Source organism: Psittacula echo (assembly GCF_963264785.1).
Source record: "Psittacula echo genome assembly, chromosome: 3".
In the NCBI taxonomy this organism is placed as follows: Eukaryota; Metazoa; Chordata; class Aves; order Psittaciformes; family Psittacidae; genus Psittacula; species Psittacula echo.
Genome location: NC_137736.1, coordinates 120,895,681 through 120,921,614, shown reverse-complemented (window position 1 = coordinate 120,921,614; position 25,934 = coordinate 120,895,681). Strand labels below are relative to the sequence as shown.

The 25,934-nt window shown below is 37.2% G+C and overlaps 1 protein-coding gene across 6 annotated transcripts in view; it reads left to right on the top strand.

Annotated features, from left to right (window-relative positions):
• Positions 1-25,934, top strand: part of DLG2 (discs large MAGUK scaffold protein 2) — a gene marked incomplete at both ends in the record, with an annotated part of 868,631 nt that overhangs the window by 556,287 nt on the left and 286,410 nt on the right. For all 6 annotated transcript variants that reach the window (XM_080612545.1, XM_080612549.1, XM_080612548.1 and 3 more), the window contains one exon: positions 4,786-4,955. In XM_080612545.1, coding sequence (XP_080468671.1) covers positions 4,786-4,955 — 170 coding nt within the window. The remainder of the gene's footprint in view (positions 1-4,785; positions 4,956-25,934) is intronic.

The window sequence follows — 25,934 nt, the reverse complement described above, 5'->3', positions numbered from 1 at the left end:
AATCTTGGGCATTCTGCAATAGAAAACATGGAAGATGAAATTCTTCCCTGTGAGGGTGCTGAGGCGCTGGCCCAGGGTGCCCAGAGAAGCTGTGGCTGCCCCATCCCTGGCAGTGTTCAAGGCCAGGTTGGACACAGGGGCTTGAAGCAAGCTGCTCTAGTGGAAGGTGTCCCTGCCCGTGGCAGGGGGTTGGAACTGGATGAGCTTTAAGGTCCCTTCCAACCCAAATCATTCCATGATTCTATGATCCTGTTTGTGAGAATCAGTCCTGTTAATAGACTGCCAGTTAGTCTGGAAGTGTCTAAGACTCATGGGTTACTGCAGCTTTTACTGTCATGGTGTTGTCCTATGGAGCACAAATCATTTCCTTGTTCCTGAGTGTGTAGTTGGTTCCAACTAGCTCCTTCATGGAGCTGCAAGTTGGCTAATGTGTCTTGGCAGGACCATTTGGTCTTTGAGGGCTCCTTGCTGCCACACTAGGCTGTTTCGGGTTTCTCTTCAGGGCACCATATTGCACTGAACAAACAAACAGAATAATCATTACCAGTTGTCACCTACTATATTTCTAGCAAGTGCCTAAGGATTGCCCTTGTCTTGTTTACTTACAACTTGACTGAAGCAATTATTAGCTTTTCAAGGATGTGTTCACAGCTCCTAGAAAAGAGTAAACATAAAATTCAGATGAAAGTGGTCAGGTTGAGAACACGCTTGGAATAAGCACATAAAAAAATAGTATTTTTCCTCAATCCAAGCCCTTATTTACTTTGAAGACAAGCAACAATTATTGTAACTCTCTGTGTGCCTGTTATTCCTCCTTAGTGGCAAAATCTGTCTCATATTTCTTGTATCAGTTTTAACTGTCTTGGCATGATTATAGCGTGTGTTCTATATTTTACCATCCACAGTCCTTCACATATGAATTATATCACAAAAGCCTTGTAGCATATATCTATTTTGTTTAAGAATTTAGATGAGCCATACCATGGAAGAGCTGCCTAATTCAACTCGGCCACTACCTGCATGGGTGATTCTACAGACTTGAATAAATTTAAGTATGATGCTAAGTCCCTGTTTGAGTATTTTGTCTAAAATAGAAATAGGATTACTTATACCTCAAAAATTAATTAGAGACTTGTATGCTGTGCTGAATTGAGATATGAGGGTGGTGAGGCACTGGAATGGGTTGCCCAAAGAAGTTGTGAATGCTCCATCCCTGGCGGTGTTCAAGGCCAGGTTAAATGGAGCCTTGGGTGACATGGTTTAGTGTGGGGTGTCCCTGCCCATGGCAGGGGGGTTGGAACTTGATGATCTTAAGGTCCTTTCCAACCCTAACTATTCTATGATCCTATGAAGTCCCTCTTTTTCCAAGGAAACAATAGCATGAACATTTGCTTTTAGGCTTATGTTCTTTTAAAATATGGTTAGAACACACTTTCATTAATTTTTTTTCAGCATGACACAATGTATTCTCCAAAATACTTCTAATTACATGTTATTTTCATTAAAACATGAGGGAATTTAGTCAAGAACTCTGTTAACCTTTATTACCAGATGCTGATATTATATTGTTGAATCTGAGCAACCAAAGTTCTACATCTTAAGAATGAGTTTTAAGAGTTTTTTCACATGAAGTTAGAGAAAATTGAATTTCCTCTAGTTTCTTAGTTGTTGCAAAAGTCATTAGCTATAGCTTAAAATACTTAAAACTTTACTTTTCTGCTTTCTCTTTCATTAGATATATTGTCAATTTTTACAATCTTAAAAAATAAATGTATAAATAGGTCTCACTTAAGTATAAGGCATTAAGGCTTATAAGGAGAATGGCAGTAATTTAAAATTGCTGACACTGTTAAAGAAATGGTTAAATATTAAAAAAAATATATTTATGGTAACTGTCATATCTTCTGTCTTTAGATACTAACAACTATGGCAAGTACTGGCCCTGAAAACCTTCTCCATAGATTTAAGGAGAAAAATATGACATTCCAGTCCATGTGTTGACATGCTGCTTCAGCTTTCTTCCTTTATTTTCTTCTCTGCAGTTGCATTTCGTAATGAATAATGATTTGTGTTTATCTTCCAAGTGCTCCATATTTCTGAATTTAAAGAATGTTCTGGAGTTTCTAGATTAATAAAAATAAAAGATTCATTTAGCTGTTAAGATTGGAGTCATCTCACCAGCTTATGTCATATATTTCATTGCACCATGAACTGCTGTTTTAGAGGTCTAAATATTCTCAATGTATATTTGTAGATCTCTGAGATCATTATGTTCTGTTGACCTAGTACAGGGTCAGCATGCCCTCCAACAGATTGTGTTAAAGCCTGCAGAACTCTATAGGCACATATATTTGTGCACAGTTTTACAGAGGTGCATTTGTGCATTTATTTTATTTATGAGAACTGAAATCCTCATCTTTTTCTATGTGAGGGAGGAAAAAAACCTACAGGTTTGGAAAGGTATAGCTGGATATCTAACACTGGGTATATTTGTCATAGCAGACTGGATACTGTAATTGTTGTCCAGCTAATTCTGCACTGACAAAGTTTGTACTTGTATACAAACAAAATACTTTGTATGAAAGTATTTCTATCACTGGATCAACTTTGTATTCTCTCAGTCTGTTAATCCTACAGTATTAATCTGTCTATGTTTTATTGAGGATAGTCTTACTGTTTTAAGCAACTTGATAACTCTAAAAGCCAAATTTTAGCCACTAAGGTGAGATTTCTGTTGGAGTGTAAATGTCCTTTTCCAAAGAGTCTTGCTTTTTCGGTAAGTGGAGATGTGTGGCTTACTGATTTTTGGCAACTTAATTCCATGTTGGTTATTGACTTTCTCCAAAAGACATGCTTTTTCCCTTAATAGGAGCCTTTATGGGCTTTAACATTATTGACTTTATGAGAAGGTTTATGTAGATAGGATCTAGTGATACCAGTATTCATCAGTGCAGGGCACAGAGTATATGAAAGTAAAATAAATGTAATCCTCCTTTTTACTGTTTTTATAATCTTTTTCCATGTTTTTATCTTCATAACCATCCAGTGGTTAGCCTCCTACAGTTTATTCACTAAGCATGGTGTAGCCAATTGTATTTCATACATGGCAAAAGTAAGTCATAAATTTTACAAGAACCAGGTATATAGTAATATTAATAGAATAGCAGCTTAGACTTAATTACTGTCTTTCAGGGTGGGAAGAGCTAGCTGGATATATTCTAAAGAATGAAACAGTTTAGAGCACTTATTAATTTGACATCCAAACCACACAAATAAACACTTGGAAAATTAATACTTCTGGCATTGAAGGAAAGCACCAAAACTAACCATTGAATGAAAACTGGAACCTGCAATAAAGTACTTTTTATCAGAAGGGAAATATCAATTTTGTATCTCTTCCAAGTTCAACCAGTTGTCAGATAAAAGCTGCTTTCACCATTTTCCCCTGTAAATATTCTTCCAAAAGGCTGATAACACAGAAGATCCTTGTTTTCAAATAGTTGTGGTCTTCCTATTGTTTTGACTTTAAACAAAAGCAGCAGCACAAGAACATAACAAAAATTCATCCTAAAATCTCAGAATCCAGATAAACTTTTGGTAAAGCTTGTTCTTTCATGTGCTAAGACTCCTGATCAATGCCCAGCTCAAGTGTTCTTTTGCTGCAAAGAGGACACATTTGATAGTTGATCTTTATGTACAGAAATCTAGCTGAAAGGGGAATATTTTTAGCAACCAATATTTTCTTTGCTGATTGTTCTTTCAGATATGCAGAAGAACACATTAATTTACGTATGCCTTTTTGTTTCTGTAAGCAAAATACTTAGAAGCCTCTTAATCATAAATGTACTTCACAAGAACTGTGGCATCTCAATTCATCTAGTTCTTCAGAATTTGCTCTTCTCAGTTACCCTCATTTGCAGAGAAAGGATGGCCGAGCAGTTAAGTCATTAGCCTGCTGCTTTGGAGATGGATTTTACTGCTCTCAGTGTAGATTTGCTTTCCAACTTGGAGATATCTGTCAGGCAAGGAGAATAATGCTCCATTTAACCAGGACATTTTTGAGGGTGAATGTATTAGTTCATTCTTAGATAATATAGTAAATTCCCAAAGTAAGAATATGAGGGAATTTTATTAGTAGTTATGAAAAATAGATGCTATTACCACACAGCAGATCCTGGAGTCTATAGTTAGTGGGGAAAACATAAAGAATGACACTTACTCAAATTATTTAGCATGAAACATTCTCTTTTAAATTGTCTGCTTTTTGTAGGACAGCTTTTTTTCTTTGACAACTTAGAATTCTTTGGCTCTGATGAAGAAATATGAGAGATTTAAGGAGGTACTGGCACAATTGCTGGTCTCTCTGTATTAAATTAAATCAACTTATTTCCTTTAGGAGTAACTGCCGTAGTAATAGCATGCAGCATGAAGCTTGTAACTCGATTATATTGTTAAGAAAAAAAGGGTTTTTTAATGAAGTCTGTAAAGACAAGTTGTTTATTACTCAATTCTATCACTCTAGTGGATCCAACCCCAATTTATGAAAGAGGATGGTAGGTGTGGGTGATTAGGTAGACTTCAGTTTGAATCAGGTGTGTTTTTTGGAGGGACTAAGTGTTTTGGTTCTATCTCATTGCTGATGAACCACATTGCATCAAGTCTGGCAGCTGGCAGGCTTCTCAATGGAGTGTGCTCTATTTTACAGCACTAATGACAAAAACCTGTGTTTGGTCCAAAATAGCAGCTGAAGCATTTAGTACCTATAGTCCTTTGCTTTTCTTGTAGGGTCAACGATTGCATCTTGCGAGTAAATGAGGTTGACGTGTCAGAAGTCTCACACAGCAAAGCCGTGGAGGCCCTAAAAGAGGCTGGCTCCATAGTACGACTGTACGTTCGTCGAAGAAGGCCTATTCTGGAGACTGTGGTAGAGATCAAGTTGTTCAAAGGACCTAAAGGTAAATGTGAAAATGAAAAGACATCTATTATAAACCTGATGCTTTACCTCTCTTCAGCTCAAATAGCATCTGAATTTGTTGATTTGTTAACTAGTTAACCTGACAAATACTGCAGTTCGCTTAGGCTTGCAGAACTGGAATTTATGGTTTATGTCTCTTCCTGAAATATAAAGAAATTCAAGGAGTTGTGGTTTCTTTCATTTGATTTTGATTGTGGAGATAGTTCATTATCTCCTGAAGAAATGCAAGATGAAGAGATGCTATGCTTTACATTGGCTTCACGCATACTTCCTCTAAAGTTCCTCTACTGAGACCTCTGATTTTCATTTAAGGTGCTGTTGAATACAGTTTCCAAATTCTCTCTTTTTTTTAGAGGGCCTTATGATTATCCAATTTATCCTTTCTATTTCATGTTGCTTGTTTCTTGTACAGTTTTCTTTGGAACAAGAAGACAGGAATACTAATGTGTGCATTATATAGGAGAATTTTACATGGAAGTCTAGCATGAAATCTTCACTAGTCTAAATCAGCTCTATCACTTCCAGCAGAACCTTCTGGTTACAGAAAAAAAACAACCAAACAAAGCCAAATTCCTTTCTAGAATCATTAGTACAAATTATGAGTATTAGATTTTCTCCTTTCCTTTTGAAAAAGGAAAGATTTTTTTGCAGATTGTTACGTTTAACAAATGTAATTTTATTTTTTTCCCTACCTAAAATTTCCCTCTGGCTACCATATTTTTCTTCATAGTTAATTTCTGGGCAAAAAAATGGTTATTTTCACAGTACTGTGTTCATTCTATCTGAATAGGATAAACAGCAGCAGATTTTTGTATCCATACTGATTATTTCATAAGTAAGTCTTTAAATTAAAGTTATATACATTAAATGGGGAAATCTGTGTGTCTCAGTCTATGCCATACCCATGAGATTGTTCAACCTGTTTTATCAACAGTGAGTAACCTGTAGCTGTTCCAGTGCTTTCCCTTGCTTCTCATCTCATGTGAATATTACAGGATGCTTCTGCATAATTTTTATACCAGTAATTGAGTATATTTATCTGTAATATATATGGAACCATTGAGATTATCCATTTATCATAAGCAAAGATAGTTCGTGGCTTTCAGTATTGCACTGTACCTCTTCTATGTACATATATCGTTGTTATTTGACACAGCAGTGTATTCATCATCCTCTGCTCTTGGCAAATAGTAGACTTAAACATGTATCTGAGGGTAAACCCCGGAAGTCTGGATTCTCATGGTTAATTACAGTGTTAAATTGACTTTCTAATAGAGATATTTTGTACCTGTATGAACTCAGACAGGCAGCAGGGTTTTTAAAGCTTTGGAATTAAACTCAGTGTGTGCTGTGATAGTCATTTGAGTAACCTAAGGCTAAAGAAACTAAACTTAACATATCCTTTCAGGTTGTGATGAAACAGTAAAAGTTATTCACTGTGACCAAATTTTTGCTGCATCGTGGAAGTGGACAAGAGGCAGTGATTATCTAATAATGGTTTTGCATCTTGTTTGCTTTCATTGTATGCCGGAAACTATTTATTTTTACATTTATATCCATAAGACAGTGAATAACAAGAAAAGTACCTTTTATGACAAGCTAAAGAAGTTTTGCCGCTTAGTGCTACAAACGTTATTACGTAGCTATATTCTTACATGAATTTTACTACAGATATTTGCCACAGTGAATTTTATTGTTAAGCTGAATAGCTTTTTAAAAAATTTCACTTCAATATTATAGAAATAATTTGGAACTTGGAAGGAAAAAAAAAAGCTGATGGCCTAGTTCTTTGCAAATCCAGGTTTTCTATCTATCTTTATAGATTAGGCAGCAAGGAAGCATACTGCTATATGCTTTCTATATTCCATAGATTTTAAAAAACAGAATGAAAGAAAATTGGCTACAGATTGGTTGGAAATCTTACCAATACTCATTTTAATGTCTATAGCAGTTTTCCCTTGAATTCTTCAAAATCCTGAATTAAAAATAACTATCTGTTGAGAGGCATCAAACTCATGGCTGAAGTTGAGAATAAAACCTGTGAATCTTGGCTGTGGGTTTCAGTGCTAGTCACTCCTGTGATGCTTATCTGCACATATTTCAGGTGATTTATCTGTGAACTTCTCTTTCACACTGTGCAAGAACAACTTAGTATTTATATACACAGTGTTTCTTACTTCTCAGAGTGAAATTGGGGTGTTTTTGTCCAGAGCAGGACATGGTAGTTCCCACACCTTTCCTTCTTTCTTACTCACAAGGTGAATAAAGAAAGTGAGTCTGACTTTTTAGACAAGAAAGCTGTTCCATACTAAACTTGGAGAAGCAATTACCTTTTCAGTTGGTTCTTTTCCTGTCTGCCTCTGTCAGTATATAACTCAGCATATACTGAGTTCTTTCCTTGCTGTGTTGAGAATTTACCACATGAAAGCAAATCTTGGCTTCCATAATACCATGTAAATTCAGAGATCACTACTTGCGTGTGTATGCATAGTACATCATATGTTTCAGCACTTGAAGGTGATAAAGAAGTAAATTTGCAAGGCCTTTTATATAAATGTTCTTTCAATTTCATCTAAGGTATCCAAACTGAACTTGAATATAAAGCTTGAAATACAAGCTTTGAGTCCATAAAGGTTGGATTTTTTCTTAACTGGATGTTAATTTTTCTGGCTAGGGACCACCATATAAAAGTCATAGGTTAATTTTGCAAATCTATTCTGAACAGAAGTTAAATATGCATTGTGTAGCAATGGCTTTGAGCATATGACAGGGATAAGGCCATGGTAATGTGCTGCCAAGTGGTCCCTTTCAAATGCAAAGCCCTGTTCAATTGTTCCTGCTACTTAATGGAAAACTGTCCTAGCATCATATGTGCTAGAAGGTCATCTAACTCTTTAAGGTGACTTTTGGGGAAAAGAGGTAAACAAAGACAGAGATAAGTTGTGTAATAGAACAATCAAGGTTTCAAAGAGAACTGTGGCTGTGTATTTAAGGCTGTGCCTGCATCAGTTTGCCACACTTGATTGATCATATTGGCTGATGTCTACAGTCTATGTCTTGAAGGTAATTGCTAACTGGGATCATTGCAGGAACTTCCTCTTTCACGTGCTCAGGAGATTGTCTTTTGTAGGGATCTTGTGTGTCTCTATAGTGAGACTCACAATTGTAGTGATTCACTGTTTGGCTTTGCTTAGTATTTAGTAGTAAACAGTAGGTGTTTTATTTCAGGCACTCTCAGGACACTGCAGGTTTTCGCATCCAGCGCCTCTGCAGTAGCTGGGGGCTATAACAGAGGAAGGATATACAGTGGAGCTTTCTTATTGAAAATCAATAGGATTTAGACACTACTGAAATCCTGTCCTTAAGTGATGCGCTTTACTTGCTCTGTATTGAAACATAATGAGACTATCAGTAATGAGAATGGATTGTGCGCACTGCAGTATTTATTCCTGGGGAACAAACATGCAGGCATTCAAAACAAAGCAATTTAATGGTGGTGGTGGTTGGCTGTGTAATATAACTTCTGTATTAGCTTCTTCATGCAAAGAACTGTGTATGAGCAGTGAATTACAAACTTCAGTCGCTGTTAGAGACTACAGTGCTTAAACCCATTCAATTGCATTTGACTGCCGCATTTTAAACCAAAGGAATTCCATTGCCCTCTGGGGTTTTAATGCTGTCCTATCACACTGCAAACTACTTCTCCTAAACCTAGATGTATGGAGTAGTATCCTTGATGAGAGTTTAGTTACGCAAATTAAACTTCATTGGTTTTAATTTTAATTTTTTAAAGAATCAGACAGAAAACTGGTTTTCTACCATTGTAGAAAATTTCTGGCAGTCAGAAACTTCAATACAGAGGTTGTGTAATGTCTTATCTGCTGGTACCTAACTGATAATTTAATCTTTGATATTATATACCAGAAAAGAAAAAAAAAAGGCAGAAAATAATTATCGGAATAACTACAGCAGTGTTGGATCACATAGTAAACTTCTGACCTCAATTCTATAGGCAATGTAATGTCTGCAGAAATGAAGTTTTGGGTGTGAGAGGCAGAAAAATTCAGTGCCAGGAAATGTGGGAGTAGATATGGCAGATTTAAAAGCACCCAAAAAAGGCACAATATAAAGAAACAGGATTAATTTTCCACACCTTTCAGGGTAACTCAATCCTAACTATCATTACAATGCTTGAACTCTGTTGGAATCTTGCAGTGACGGATACAGCTGCCATTTTCTTCACTGTATATTAGGCAGAAAGGCTCTGGGCAGATCAGCAGCTATGTCTCTTTGCTGTTGTCTGTAAACATGCTTTTTTTTGTCATTCCTGGTGAATCCAACCAGTGACACATTCAGATCAGGTTCAACCCCACCCACTTCTGGACACTTAAGAAAAGCTATGCAGGGGCACTTATTCCTCTACTCTTTCCTGCACTCAGAATTAGGACTTCCCATTTAATCCATTTAGACTGTTATTGTGTTTGGGGACTTTAAGCTAGAAATTGATGCATTGCTCAGCCAATTTTGTATCACTCTGAATAATGTTGTTCTCCTTCAGCAAAGATTAAGCCCCTAAATGGGGCATCTCAGTAAAATACTCCAAAATAAGATGAGATGAATACAATGGGTGTAACACATATTTATTTTTTTTTTTAATTATGTATATCCATGTAAACGTTAGATGAAGTCATTAGGCTTAACCAGTTCCAGAGTTTCCATTTCATTGTTTTCTGTGCTGGACTGAAGTGACTATGCAGCACGTGGTATATTTCCTTTTCACATAACTATTTGTTTTTTTCTTGATGACACTGAATAAAGTCACTGGGTAGTAATGAAGCTTTCTTACTATACTGAGAAAAGAATCAGTATGGTTTAAGTACAATATTTTTTAACCTATTGGTTAGCTATGGAATTTGCTTGAGAAGATGCAGAGATTTTTATCATCAATATAAGGTATGATTTTACTATAGACTTACCTTGAATTGTTACTTGAATGTTCTCTTCTCCCTTATTGTCTATAGTTTCATAGAAGTTCGTACTTCTGTTTCATAGAAGTTGACACATTTTAGTTTGGATTGATGGCTTTATTGGAAAAATCTTTTGTTCTGTTACGTAGATAGCACCCATCTTAGAGTGACAACTGAAACTGTCAAAAAAGTACAGTGAAACAATGTCTATTTTTAAAAGTCTGCCAAAAAAAGATAAAGTGTTCAATTCAAAACAGCAGAATGGGGGTGGGGGTTAATTTGCACAAGTGCTGCTCTCAACAAGGAAAGGAGAAATCTTACCATCTTTACCTACTACAACAAAGCCAAAGGTTACCTTTTTATCTCAGGTAGTAGCTACAGAACTCAAAATGAAAGAGGGAGGTTTTGCAAACAAATAACCCTAATTATTTCTTTCTCAATTTCAGGGAACACTGAGAGCTTTCAAAACTTGCTGTTTAATAACTGATTGCAAGTGCTTGCCTCAGACCGATGTATTTTTTTATCAATATAACTATCACTGCTACTACTATACCTGCCTATTTAACCTAAGGGATACTGAACACTTCGTAGCAAACTTTAGCATTTGGGAAGAAGGGGGTTTATGGCAATTTTGGCAGATGTTTTGTTAATTTAGGATCACTTGAAACCTTCAAAACATTTTTGTATTTCATGCTGAGGAATGTTTATTTATAGTTCCAAAGTGTCTTCAGCAAAATTGTTTTTTTCACGGGTTGAACAAAACATTAAACCTTTTCTTATGATGTTTTAAGAATTTCAGTCTTATGATCTCATCAGTGGTGAATTTGTTTCTGGTTTTCAGTGTTCTCCTTCTGTGCTGTGAGCTTTATTATGAAGCCTGATCTAAACCAGAGCAAAATGGGGCAACTTAAAAAAGAGCTGTAGAAAAATGAAGAAGCCGGCAAACTGTCCCAAACCTAGATTTAACAAATTATATAGGTTCTGAACTATAATTTAAGTGCTTCACTTCATATGACTGTAACACACTATCACTTGCTACAGGTAGAAATAGAAAACCACCACGACTGAAACTATAATACCATTTTTTTTGTGAGATGCCTTTGCTTGAAGGGAACTCACTTCTCATCCAATTAGCAGAAAGTGCTCTATCAAGCACTAATACTTAGTTTTCCAATTTTAAGATAGTGATTCAAAACCATCATTTATAAGTTAACATCACTAAAGGCATGACTTCCCTGAAGGGAAATTTAATGCAAGAATATATGAATATCTGCGTAGTTTGTGGCATGAAAATTGTACTCTCTTGAAACTCATAAAATGAGAAAGCTCTGTGATAGTGCTTTAAAAGCTTTTACTGTTTTTCAGAAGTATTTTGACATATCAGAGTTGCCAATACCTGACGGAGAAAAATTGGTAGGTTATAGCTGCACCTTCGTATTTCACAGACTGAGGAACTTGTTCTTTAATATAAGTGATGATATCTGCATACAGCTGCTATTTTAATATTCTGCCTTATGGCACAAATAAAACATTAAAAGTATTATCTGCCTTTGGTCAAAACAGACTTGCCATCAAATTCGTATAAATTACCACATATGAAACATTCTCTAAAAACCACTCATTCTGTAGAGTGCTTCCTTCCATTCCTGAAGAAAAGCAGGGCTTATTTATTGCAATCTCACACAATAACAGTTATCATTGTTGGGGTGGCACTTCAGTTATAGTATTTCAGGCTTTGGCTATTATCTTTTTGGTTTTAGTGGAGAAATAAAGTAAGCGTTAGGGTTTGTTACAATTGCAGTTAAATAGGAGGAGGTGATAGTATCAAACTGTCATATCAGACCAAATACAACCTCTTTTGGAGATAATTAGTCAATTGATAAAGTAATGATTTTCCAGATCATCAAAGATAATTTCAAATGAAACTCAGAAGCTGTCCATCTGGTTGGTTGTCTCACGTAAAACTAGAGCTATCTTATGAGCTGCAGGATATCACTTGCTTGAAGTCTTGTATTTTCATGATAATTCTAAGTTCTCTCTTTTCATTGCCATTTCCATTAGCAGTAAAGGAATAAACAAAATTACTTGGAAGACTGTGCAGAAATTTTATATACATATATTTTGTTTTGTTTTCCTTCGAAACCATTCAGTTCTTAAGAACTCTCCAAGCAGTTTTAAGAAGCCTGCGTTAATATACAAAAAGAACATTTAATCTCATAGTAGATTTTAAGTATCAGTTTCCAGAACTCATTCACAAAGAGTGAGGTTTCTACTGAAATGAACAGTGCTTTCTGCAACTCCATCATGCTAACTATTCCTGAAGTGGTGCAGTTGCAATTTCCAAGTGCAGTGCTGTATTTTAATAGCCAATTGAGATGGCTATAAAAATCCAGCACTGCACATTAAGATCATTACCAAATTGCTTCAGCAATACTTACTGATGAGGCAGCTTCAGCAGAACATGATTCATCTTAATGAACTGTGGCTGTGATTGAGAAAAGCAGCAGCACAGGGAAAGATGTGCAGGTAGGTTTGGATGCCAAAAAGCTGAAGATTTTGCTTCAAGAAAAATAAGCTTTGGGTAGTTTCTTTTTCTCTTCAGTGGAGAAAGTAAGTAAATCTGTCATCTTCTTTGTTTCAATTGCAGTTAAATAGCAGAAGGTGGTGGTATGAAGTCATTGTCATGTCAGACCAAATTCAGACATCTTTGGAGCTAAGTAGACCATTGACATTTCAATTGACAAAATCTTTTGTGCTTGTCCTTTCTGAATTAGGTAGGAAATTTATATTCTTACACAGTTGCCTAGATAGTTTCATCTCTGACTAGAGACAGCAAGTGATATGGTGTACCAGTGTGACCCTTTCTTCTATCATTCACTTTCATAAGCTGTCAGTCCTTTTGTTGTGGTTCAAGTTACTTCTGTGACTTTTGCTGGGAATCAAGAGCAGTTACTGTGACTCACTAGATTACATTTGCTTTCCTTTGTCCACTTCTTCTACCCATACAGAGGGAAAGCACCTTTAAATTCTGTGCTCAGCTGTTGGATAAGTCATGGATGTATCCCCAGGTTTGGCTCATCTAGTTTGCTTCTGGGTGGGAATAAAGCAAGATCATTTAAAAACTCTGTATTTGATTTATCCCATCCTTGTGGAAATGCCTCAAAGGAATTTGCTTACTAAATGGATTTCCCAGCTACATAATGATATCTGGAGCACTGCTGAAAAGTTTATTGGAATATCTTTTGTCTTGGGCTCGTAAGGAGAACTGTGATGTCTTTGCTTTGGGATTCCATTTTTCACTGCTGCCCTTTTCTATGGCATTTTTAAAAATCCCAAGGATGCGTCTCCACCACACTTGGTCTATCACAAGTGTTGCACAAGAATTTGGTACCAGCTGCTTTTCCAACTCTATTTTTTTCTCCTGACTAAATATAATTACAGTCAGTCTCATAATTTTGTTATTATAACATGCCTTTGTACTCCTTTTTTAACTTTAGATTATAAATTTCTGGGTCAGGGTAGTTCCATCATTTCCCTTCCCATGGAGTGCTGTGTAAGAGTTAAAGGGGAGTTGCAGGAGATCCCTTTCATTATGTTTGCCGTGGCTGTTTTCATCAGGCCAACACAAGAGAGAGAGGAGATGCACCAGACAATGTAGCAGAGTGTTGTCTCATCAGTATTTCCAGATACACAATAAATCAAAAGATGAGAAAGGAGAGTGGCGTCATTTGCTAAACTGCCAGGCTGAGTGTGGAAAGAACTCCCACTGTAGACAAGAGGCCAATATGCTTTTGTCTCTTTTCTCAGTGGAGGAGTGAGAATTTCCTAGGGAGTGGCAGTTTTATTGTCCTTTTTCCCCTACCTGTATGTTCCTTGCTTTAAATTCCTCAGGTGCATTTTGGGGAATGATTGTGCTTGATCTTTCACCACTTGAATAAATAATTATGCAACAGCAATTGCTGTGAGCCTGATGTGACATCCTGATTCAACAGAAGAAAACATTAAGGATTTGGCATCCTGTGTAGAATACGTTCATTGACGCGATATGTGTCATTTGCAACTAATTTGAAAATCCTTATACTTGCTTCTTTTCAGAGCTTTATCCTTTTTCAAATATCAATGTGCAAATTAACCAGGTGAAAACAGAGCAGTGATTTCGTCCTTTATTGTTCAGTTAATTATTTACAGAGCAAGTTTGGTCTTCTTGAGGTTTTTACACATCCAGATCTTTCTTAAGAAATCTGCTGTCTCACTCATCAGCAAAATATTGCTGTGCCATGAAAAGCACCTTTCAAAGAATAAATTGTATTTAATTAAGTTTTATAGCTTGGGGAGCTGTAGCTGTTAATGTTTTCCTGTGTTCTTGTCTCATTTTTTTTCTGTAATCCTAAAGCCAGGCAGACAATATTTTAAGTCTTCTGAGGAAGGCATTAGAAATTCTGATCTTGGTGGAGTGACAAAGCTGGATGAAGCTTTAAAGATTTAGGTAACGTTGTAAATAAAATATCAGTTTTCAGCCTATGAAAAAATACATTCTCAATAGTCAATACTAATCCTTTGTTTCCACTAGCAGGAAAAGAGGAAGGAGTTACATTAAAGCATCTCTGAACATTTAAAGGCTTAGGCAGAAGACAGACACCAAAGTGACTAATTGCGACTAGTCATTCATTCATCTGACTATTTCCAATACTATATCCTAGTCCTTTTTGCAGGTCTGCCGTTCTCATTTTGCTTTCAGTATTTTGAATTCTAGCTATAATTGTAGTTACCTTTAATGGAAACAAAAGAAACAACACAACTTGGGTTCTTTTTTGTAACAGCTAAAGGTGGTAACCAGGTCTTGACACTTGACAAAAATAAGTGTTTTGACTTTAACTTACCATTTCTTATTTTAGACCATTTTTCCAAAAAGCTTTGAAAAACTGCTTTTCCTTCATCAGTTAGGGTTTGTTTTTTTTCTTTATGTGTTTCTTGAAGTATTATGTTAGTATTCCTAGAAATAGCATCCTTTCTTTTGCAGTTTAGATGGAAAGAGGTGTCCTTTGCCATTTGCTGTGAAACACACGGTCTGTGCAAATGACCCTACTTTCCAATTGTATATCTTAAGATATGAGACCAAGTAGTCCCAGCTCTGGGACTCCAGTGCACAAACACTCAGGTACTGCATGTGTCAGATCAGTGCCAAGTACAAAGGCAGCTGGTTTGGCATGTATCAGAGATTCCTATATTGCAGACATAGTGAGATCAAGCTACTTGCAGAAGCAAAATACAGTCTTGCTGTGCAAAGACTTGTGCTCTTTGACACATAGACAGCTGCTCTTCAACCCTTCTTCTTTTGAGTCAGCAGTGAAACCCTGTGATTTCTGAGAGGGTACCACTTCTTTTCCTTTTCTTGCAGAGACTCATTTAAGATGTTTTTATTCAGAAGTTCCATCACCTGGGACAATGGCAAGGGGATTTGTTTTTCTCAACATGAGCATTTGGTGTTCTTGGTAGACGGAAAAAAATTCCTGTGACCTCTTCCAGATTACATTTTGGCTGCCTTCATATGATAAAAGCAAGGAGACAGCTTAATGCTGATGTCTTTAGTGGCTCATTTCCTGTGAAACCAGGAACACTAGCTGATATATCCAGTGTATTCCATGAGCACAAAGCTCTGTGCTCATTACCTGGGATGTTCTGAATTTTGAGCAGTGATTTATAGGAACAAATAAGAAGCCTGCTCTTAGATTGTTTAGAAAGAATTTTGTCCAGTCATTATCTTTGATAGGAGAAACTGTTGCAAGCAAGATCTTAGAGCTGAATGAGGCATAAAAAAGGATATAAGGACACAAAACGTCTTTAGGATGTGATAAAAGATATGTTGCATAAGCTAGAAGAACAATATCAAGGCATGTTTGACTTTTTTTTTTTTTTGAAAGTGATGTTTGCAAATAAGGATTTGCAAGTAGTTTCCTCCCTACCCCCTAAATTGTGTTTTTTGGGTTTTGTTTGTTTTGTTTCTTATGCAAAACAATGTGTGAGGAGTCTTATGACATGAATAGAAAGACATACTAACCATTCCAACAAAGAGAGGCATGAAATGAGGAAACATAAAGTTACAGCAAGTAATTTAGTCAAGTTGTTCAGTAGTGGCACATTTACATTTTATATACTGTAGCTGAAAAAATAACACAGGTAAATGGTAGGCCAGAGGTAAATGTTATCCGTAGTCTGTAGGTCAGATGTGTCTTATTTCTAAATTCTAATGATCATCAAATGCCATAGACAAATTTTCTAAGAGTTATTTTTAAACAAGGACAAGGGGTAACGGGTTCAAACTTAAACAGGGGAAGTTTAGATTGGATATAAGGAAGAAATTCTTTACTGTGAGAGTGGTGAGGCACTGGAATGGGTTGCCCAGGGAGGTTGTGAATGCTCCATCCTTGGTGGTGTTCAAGGCCAGGTTGGATGAGGCCTTGGGTGACATGGTTTAGTGTGAGGTGTCCCTGCCCATGGCAGGGGGGTTGGAACTGGATGATCTTAAGGTCCTTTCCAACCCAAACTATTCTATGATTCTATAATGCTTTTAAACGCTGTTGCAGCAAATCACATCCTTCTGTAATGCAGTGGAATAATTGTAGCTTAGAGATGTACTTTGTAGTTACAGAGAGATGTTGAGATGATAGGTGCATTCAAGGCAAAATATAAAAAAGTGCCAATCCTTTTGCTGGCATCAGTGTTAACAGAAAGGTCATCTGTGATAAGGATACTACCATGACTAAATACAGCAACAGAGGGACAAGACCTTGGCCTGGAATGAAGGAGGAACGGGCCTGGTAGCATGTAAGGAAGTTAGGTATTTTATACTTGCATGACCTGATGGTCTTGATCCCAGACCAACAAAATTTAGCTGATGAAATCTGAGTGCTGACAATGTTTGGTTTTGAACATCTGTGTGGAGAATGTGAAATGGGAAACTGGAAAGGGTAAGCAGAAAGCTCATCCATATTGAAGTGAACAAGAGGAGCCAAGGGACTATAAGGTAATCAGTTTGCTTTCAGAACCCCGGAGGAATACTGGAACAAGTAGGAAATCTCTTTATAAGCGCCTAGAAAAACTCTGAAGAGTAGTGATTACCAGAGGATGCCACACTCCTCTTTTGCAACTCTTTTCCACATTTTTCTCAAGTGACACCATATGCTGAGAGGGTTTAACATTGAAAATGGTCTGAAAAAGAGGTGTAATTCAGCAGGGACAATTGCCAAGTACTTTCAGCAGAAATAATGAAACAATCTACTAAATAGTGCTTATGGGAAAAGAATCCCATAGAAGAGCATCTAGAACTTTATTAGCTGAAGCTTCTTATCTTTTACACATCATACTGTGATGAAGCATTCAATAGTATTTTGGGATTTACAAATTGAGGCATGGTTTATAAGACATGTGAGCAACCCTTTCATCCTTCACAGGTAAATCTTTGAGCTTTCCACTTCAAGAAGGGTGTAGGCCAGTTGGAGGAACTCCAGGGGAAAGCAGTAAAAATGATGAGAGATTTAGAAAGCCGATCCTTAGAGGGAAGAGGGAGTGATCTGTAATACCAAAGCCTTAGAAGGGGGTTATGGGCCCCTAGTAAAAGTCTTCATGCCTTCTCGCCTTCTCATCTTTGAAGAGTGATTTTGCTCTGTGTCCTCTTTAGGGAGGGTGTGAAACCAACTTTAATAGATAAATTATGATAAACAAGATTGGGATTGGATTTAGGATGAGTGAGGCTCATGATTTGATTGATTACCAGGTAGGTCACCAGTTCTGTGCAAGACAGTCATTTGTTAGCCATGCGACTATAGTTTGTTCTGCCTCAGGTCAAGAAGATAGAGTGAATGATCCATTAAGTTTCTTCCAGTCCCAAGATTCAGTGATCATAACAAAATTTTCTCATTTCACTGCAGTAGGAATGAAACCAGGAGGTATAGAGCTATTTAAATCTTGCACCTGCAGAAATAAAGGCATATTTTTTCTTCCAGACAAAACCCACAACATTTCCTTTGCTTGTCCTCAACAGTAATTTAGTGGTTTTTATTTCTCTTTTTTGCTTTAGCTGTGGCTACAAGTGATAAAACTGTTTTAGAAATGAAACTTTTCCACATGTGAAAATATGAATGAATACTAGAAGAGATAAACTGCAGTCTCAGTCTGCATTTGTTTATTCACTAGGATTTCTCTGGCTTTTCAACTTTTCTGTTGCCCAAACAAGGATTGTGCTTCTAAGGAACAATCTGGTTAGATGGGTGGCTGGTTCTTCAACCAAAGGCTGTTGTCACATCAGGTTTCAGTATTTGGACTGCACCAAATCTTTAATGCTAAGTCATGACTTTATATAAAATGCTTTTGTCCAGCTCTAGGCAGGGCTTGGTTTCTTTACATCTAAAATCAGTCTTGTAGGCTCTGGGTTCTACATTTGTAGGTTTCAGTGAGATGAATCCTTTCATCCAGGTAGTTGCCTAAAATTTCCAAGGGGTATCCCAGAAATGGCCTGGGAATAAACACATTGTAGTACATTCATTCTTTACCCCAGGGTTTCAGTTTTCTTTAGGAATGCTTTGTACATCATACCTAGAGACTGACTTACACCCTACCTCTGGCATTGCAGGGAAGTTCAGGTATTGTTACTGATTGAAATAGCTGACAGAAGGGCCATGTTAATACCCCTCCTAGATAGAACTCCTCAAGGGACTAATAGCAGGGTCTGGTGTTATATCTCGTGAAAAGCCCTGATGAAAAATATCAGAGAAACTCTTACTCAAAGAAAAGCTGTAGTGTAACTCAGGCTGAAACAATCACTTTGTAGTGTTACACTCTGAGTCCCAACTACTAAGCACAGGCTATTAGAACATTTTTCATGATCTGTATTTCTGAATGCAGATTATACGGGTTCACATTATCTTTCTAGTTATGTATGCTAGAGTACAGTTCCCTTCTGAGAAGTTATGGAATCACAGAATAGTTTAGGTTGGAAGGGACCCTTAAAGACCATCTGGTCAACCCCCCTGCAGCAAGTGGGGACATCTTCAACTAGATTAGGTTGCGCAGACCCCTGTCCAACCTGACCTTGAATGTTTCCAGGGATGAAGCATCTGTCACCTCTCTGAGCATTTCAACCACCCTCACCATAAAAAATTGCTTCCTTATCTAGTCTAAACCTACCCTCTTTCAGTTTAAAGCCATTACTCCTTGTCCTATCACTGAAGGCCCTCCTAAAATGTCTGTCCCCAGCTTTCTTATAGTCACAAGTGTCTGGTTTTACTCTTTTTATTCTATAAGAGTAGAGGGTGCTTCTAACTTGCAAATAAAACATTTTTTGTTTCACTTTACTTCTTAGAGTAGCATTGCGAGAAAGCATCATCAGTAAACTGAACTAAGGGACCAAAGCACAGTTTCAGGGAAACAAAAAGAGTCAAAACAAAGTGCAATGACTCCTGAATCCATTTTCAGTGTCTCACCTCATTACTACAGTTCAGTGTGCACCATCTCTTTCCTTTTTTCCATATCATTTATATACTTGTAAACTTTTAACATCAGGGCTCTGTAAATTGCCTTACATAAAAAAACAAATTTACTTGTAAATTTGTGTCCTGATTTCTTTCTGTATTTTTTTAAAAAAGGAAGTAACTGAATGGATGACAGGTTATTTATGGGTTGATTGCAAATAGATAAGAGGGTACAAGATGAACTTTGATTTCATTTTGTATTTTTAAGCTTCAACATAATTGGCAGAGAGCTTTTCAAGAACATATTTCTGTTCAGCTTTGCAACAGCGATAGGAAGATAAATGCTAAATTCCCCTCATCAGATGGAGAACGAACAAAAGAAACTGATGAGTCTCTCCCTGACATTCATGGTTGTTAAACAGATCCCAAGCTGACAGACTGCTCTTTCTGTCTCCATTTTATTGTTGAGAAGTTATTAAATATTGTCTAAAAGAGCCATAGAACTTCAAAAGCCGTAACCCAGCTGTACTCAGTTAAAGATGTATCACCTCATGTTATACAAAGCAAATAGCATTTTGTCATGACTTAGAACAGTTTTCTCCTGTGCCAAGTCTGTAGGTTTCACAAATGAATCTTGATTGATAAAAATGGCAGGAAAAGCATAGCTTTACATAGTACTTTGACTTAAAAAAATTAACATCTCAGCAAAAAGTAATAACTACTTTAAAACCGATCTTGATATACACATCTACAGGAACAAATGCTATTCATTTATGTTATTAGGAGGTGAAATAACTTGTGCTGCTGTCAGTAATTACAGTAATTTGTGCAGAAAATTACATAGGTACTATCTGTTAATGATAAGCAAACTACAGTCAACTGTCAGCATAAATTTGGTTCCTATACCTGAAACAACTGGTACCTTGTGCATGGAAAGTGAACCATATTTCAGGATCTGAACCCAAGTAAATAGATAATGGAAGAACAATAGTAGATTCTTTGGATCTTCTCACTGCAGTCATTTGAGGTTTCTGTAACCGCCTGCTTGTCTCTCGACACCGCAAAGGAGCCATGGCATGTTATTTTTGTTTCTTTGTTCTAAAGTTACATGTGTGAATTGATGTGGCAAAATATATATATAAATATATTAAATATCAGGGTCAAGTGAGATTTAAGAACACAAGGAGTGGGTGAAAGGGAAAAACCCTTCAACATATTGTTTGAATTGTCTGATTAAGAAAGGAGACAGGGAAAATGGATGTCTTTTGGGTTTACATCAGTGAGACCTCTGCCATGCTGATCCCATCTGCATCTGGATCCCATTTCCAGATACTTCTTCTTAAAAAGCTGACTGATTATCCATTACACACTAAGGCAAAATGGCACTTTTACCTGAAAAGGCAGTTAAAATGAATACAGATATAAAAGCATATTTATTTATGGTAATGAGACTAATTTTAAAACATATATTAGGAAACGAGGACACTTCTCTGGAAAAGGTGACTTAAAGATTTATTATTTGGTTCTCTAACCAGGAAAGGTTCATAGTAGCAGTGTATCTGCCGGTGCAAATATTGGAGAAGTATTGAATAAGCATTATTATTACACTGTGTTCTTCCACTATAGCAATATCAGATTTGTCTTAGTTCTCAGGAGCACCACAAACCTGCAATTGCTAACAACTCTTTCTCTCTCTTAAGCTTAGGAGAGCAGTTTTATTACTCCTTTTCCTCCCAGTAAAAAAGGTATATTTTTACTGATTATTATTCAGGTGCATTTCTAGCCAAAATAGCCATTTCTGTCCTACTCACTTCAGCTCCTCGCTTCTGTCCCTGCATCTTCCCTTCTTGCCACATCCCCCAAGTTGAGTTTGCTGAACAGCAGTGGTAGTATTGCACTGCTCTCCATAGGAGTCACAACTCTATAATAAAGTGCCGTATACAAAACCCTGCTGCCAGCAAAGAGGGCATGTGAACCCAACACCATCCTCAGCTGCTGGCTCTTACTGCTGCCATCTCTGTAGGTGCTGGTGAATACGCATCTGGTCTGTGATTCACACTGATTTCATTTGGGTTTTATGCCATTTTCATCTTGCCAATCCATTTGGCTAGAAAATCTTCACGGCTAATACAAGGCAGGCAGTGGGAAAGTGTGGCCAAAGGCAGGGAGCAGAGCAGAGCTATCTCTTTTGGCAATAGTGAGGCTTTAGTTCAGCATATGGCAATCTTGAAAATACACCCTGAAACCCCCCGCTTGGCTTTTTGCTTCTAATTAGAACAACAGGCTGCTTAGAGTCATGGAATCACAGAATGGATTGGGTTGGAAGGGACCTTTAAAGATCATCTGGTCCAATCCCCCTGCCATGGGCAGGGACACCTTCCACTAGACCAGGTTGCTCCAAGCCCTATCCAACCTGGCCCTGAACACTTCCAGGGATGTCTTCTCCATCTGTAGTCATGCATAGTCCAGTTGAATTTTGCCCAAGTGAATGAAATGGCAGGGATGAGGATGCTAATGCAGAAAAAGATAGAATGAAGGAAAAAAGGTAGTTTTAAAAGTCTATTCATATCACACTCAGCCATACTGTCACTTATACTGTTTAACATTCCCTGCAAGATGTGGATGACCCCATCATACAGGCAACAGCCAGATGATGTCTACCCTCATCAAGATTTGTGGGTTTTAGTGACTCTGTATTTGAGGGATGTTTGTCCCTGTGGATGCACCAAAAATATGCAAACACTTCCTGTGTGAACAGGAAGTCAATGTGCAAGCACAGCTTCACTTGCAGGCATATGCAAACCTGGCATGGAAATGAGAGAAAAGACATTCAAAAAATCAAGTTTTAAGCAGTTAATCCTGTTCCTAAGTGGCAGATCTTGGCTTTATCTGCTTTACGTCACTAATCTTCACTTCTTTAAAACCATAATTTGACTGGTTTTAACATGAAATATTTCGACTTGGTGTATTATGTGGCTTTTCCGAAAAGAGCTGAACCGCTTGCTACAGTTCTTGGAGTGTCAGTATACATCAAGAGGAAAATAATTTTCTCTTCCTTGCACTTACACCAGTACAATTCTGACAGTGTAATTTAATTTGATTTTCAGTGAACTTAAATCCTCATTAATGCTTTAAAAATCAGGTTATTGTGAATCATTAGGAATACCGACTTCTCTTTTCAAGACATTTTAAAGTATTCTTGAGCATTTCTATTGTGCAATTAGGCCTGTGCTCATTGTGCTTTCTGGGAAATCTATTCTTAATTAATTTGAATAAATATGAATGTATAGAACAAACACAACTTCTAATGAGGCTTTAAGTGTATTTTCCTAGATCATTGTTTCCTTTCTGTTTTGACTGTATTTGAAGGGAATGTATCTTTGGGGATAACTATATGCAGGCAAAAAAAGTCATAATGAGAAAAACGTTTAACTGCAAAACGGAATATATATGTTAGATAGCTTTTTCTACAAATTCCTACAAATAGCAGTATAATATAACAAGATATGTTTTCGAGGCATTTTTAAAGATAACAGAAAGATTAGCTTTACTGTTATGATAGTGTAAAACCAATGCTTTATCTACTGTATTTACAGCATGATTGTTTTTAAACATGTACTCATTGCCTTGCAGGCATGATAATATTTGTCGTAATCTCACTTTCCCATCAACTTCTCTCTGGCTAGAAATGTCAACACTTTTTTTTAAGCCAAGGAGTGTAACCCTATGTCCTGAAAACAGATTGCTTTCTTTCTTGTTGTAACCCAATAGATATGACTGCATTGTTGGATTTTAATGCCCCAAGGAATGAAAAAGTAGTTGGAAAAGCTTTGTAGTTTTTTTATTTGCTTCTGAGCCCAGAGCAGAGAAACCCAGCAAGAAAACCCCTGAAATATCCAGAAGACATTTTCCCATATTCTGAACTCTTCTACATTTCTGGCTTTTGTGAGTCGCAGGTGATGCTGATGAACCTTTATGTCCAAAGAAAAGATGTAACACAGTGCATTGCCCTATCTGCAGCAGGAGCACAAGCTCAGAGAAAGCAATGTTATTCAGGGAGCTCTCTGGGACATCCCAACACATAGCTGTTTTGGAACAGATGTAAGGAGCCATGGATAGAATCATGGTAGCTGAATTTTCAGACTACGTATGCTTCCTAATGGTATAGAAGGCAATTTGTAAAATTTGAGACTTCAAACCTGCTTAGGTATTCCCAATCAAAGGTACAGAAACCAGCCTGCAGTCATGGTCTATTGGGTCACCCGACAGCTGCTGCTGTCACAATCTCTCCTCTGCTGAATTGTAGGTGACTGCCATTCTTCCAAGCCTTTAGTCTTTCAGAGGGCTGTTTGGGTTACTATGAATCATGGAATCATAGAACAATGGCCTGGGTTGAAAAGGACCTTTAAAGCTCATCCAGTTCCAACCCCCTGCCACAGGCGGGGACACCTTCCACCAGAGCAGGCTGCTCCAAGCCCCATCCAACCTGGCCTTGAACACTGCCAGGAATGGGAGAGCCACAACTTCCTTCGGTATCACCATTTTATTGAAGATATTATCTCTGTTTTCTCTCTCTTATCAAGCAAGCAGAAAGATACAGAGCTGCATATGCCTTCATTAGGCTGTGGAGCTGTATTTTGTTACTATAATGTTTTAAATTTCAATTAAATTTGTCTTTTAATAAATTAAGAATTGTCAAAATTAAAACTATTTTATTAAAATTTATTTTTAAAATTTGAATGTGAAGTTTTTAAAATTGATGCAGATAAAAGCAGATGAAAGATGAAAAATTTCACTGCTTACGTTGTACTGAAAAACCCGACCAAAATCTAGCTCAATACAGAAAAGCTCTAAGTCCTCTCTTCCTGAGGTTATGGAAGGGTCTGGTCTCTCAGAAAGACATGCCAGTGCTGCTGTGTAATCAGGACTTATTTGCAAGAACAGGATTTTCTTTGCCTGCTATATAATGGCAACAGCCAAACAGTATCCAGTCATAGCATCTCTCATGAGCATTCCGGCCATACTTGTGGAAGGCTTGTGTGTGCTCTCCACTTTGATCCTAAGCAGAGGCTGTACTGAAATCTGGCATCTCTGTTGGTTCAGTAGTACAGGAAAGTGATGCACTGGCAGCCAGAATGCAGGGATTCATGAAAATAATAACTATAAAAATGGCTGTGGGCAAGAACAAAGGAACTGTGGATAAATAGCTGAAGGCTTGAGAATCTAATGACACAGAGCGTTAAGGGGACAGTACTTTTCTCCTTGTGTAAGGTGGTTTCCGAGGATGTCCTACTTACCTGGTGGCACTGTACATCATTTTTATTCTCTGACATCAACTCAGAAATAACCAAAACCACTAGATATTTCTGGAAAAAATAAGTGTCAAAACAATGAGGAAGATGCTTGATATTTTTGACCCAGGGCTGTTAGAAACACTAGATAATGATAGGCTCAGTTAGATTTCTAGGAGCCTTTTTCCCAGCTGAGGCTGTTGTCAAATTGTTGCTTACAAAAGGAGCCATCTGAAGTGAATTGGAAACAGGGTCTGAAACAGGAATTAACAATAGCAGTGAAAGTAGACAGCTTTTAAGTATCTTAAATATATTTGTTATAGTTTTATGAATTGTAGTGTACTTCAGTACTGACTTGTCACCCACAGAACAAAATGCAGTCAAATTTTATTCATGTAAATCCATCTGGTATAAGCTGTCACATGAGTCAGGAATAGGAATTGTTGTAGGAACTCACTCAAATAAATTGATATTCAGATCTATCCCTACAACATAAAGGAGATAGATGAAATGATATCATCAAAGCATTTTATATTACCCATGTTCCTTTCCTCCCTCCAAATGGAATTTGATTAATTAGAAAGCTGGATGAGACTGAATTGCTCCAGGTTTGATAATTTTGTTAGTGGGTTCATCAGTATGAAACTGTTATCCCTTTGAGAGGAAAACAGAGACTATGTAAATATAGCTTCTTTAGACTTAAGTAATTTCCACAATGAAACAACACAGACCTAAATTTTTTATAAACAAGTGCTGTAGAACTGTTTTGAGCAGTTGGCTTAGGTGTACACCAGTATTAAATCCAGTTTTCTTTCCTTTTTCCTCTTGGAGTAGTCTTCTCTTCTTCATAGAACCATAAAATAATAGAACCGTTTGGGTTGGAAGGAATCATTAAAGACCATCTAATCCAGTCCTGTCTTTCAATAGACCAGGTTGCTCCAAGCCCCATCTGACCTGGCCTTGAACACTCCCAGGGATGGGGCAGCCATCGCTTCTATAGGCAACCTGTGCCAGGGTCTTACCATCTTTGTAGCAAAATTTTCTGCCTTATCTCCACTCTAAATCTGTTGTCCACCTAATTCCTAATGTGAGAAAATCGGGTGTTCTATCCAAGCTGAGGTGTTGCAGTGAAGCAGATTGCACATTAGGAAAATAGAAAGTCAGAGGGAGGGGGTTCCTCAAAGCAACTCTTCTTGTTTTGGTGACAGGGTTTTCCTAACCACAAGAGCTCATA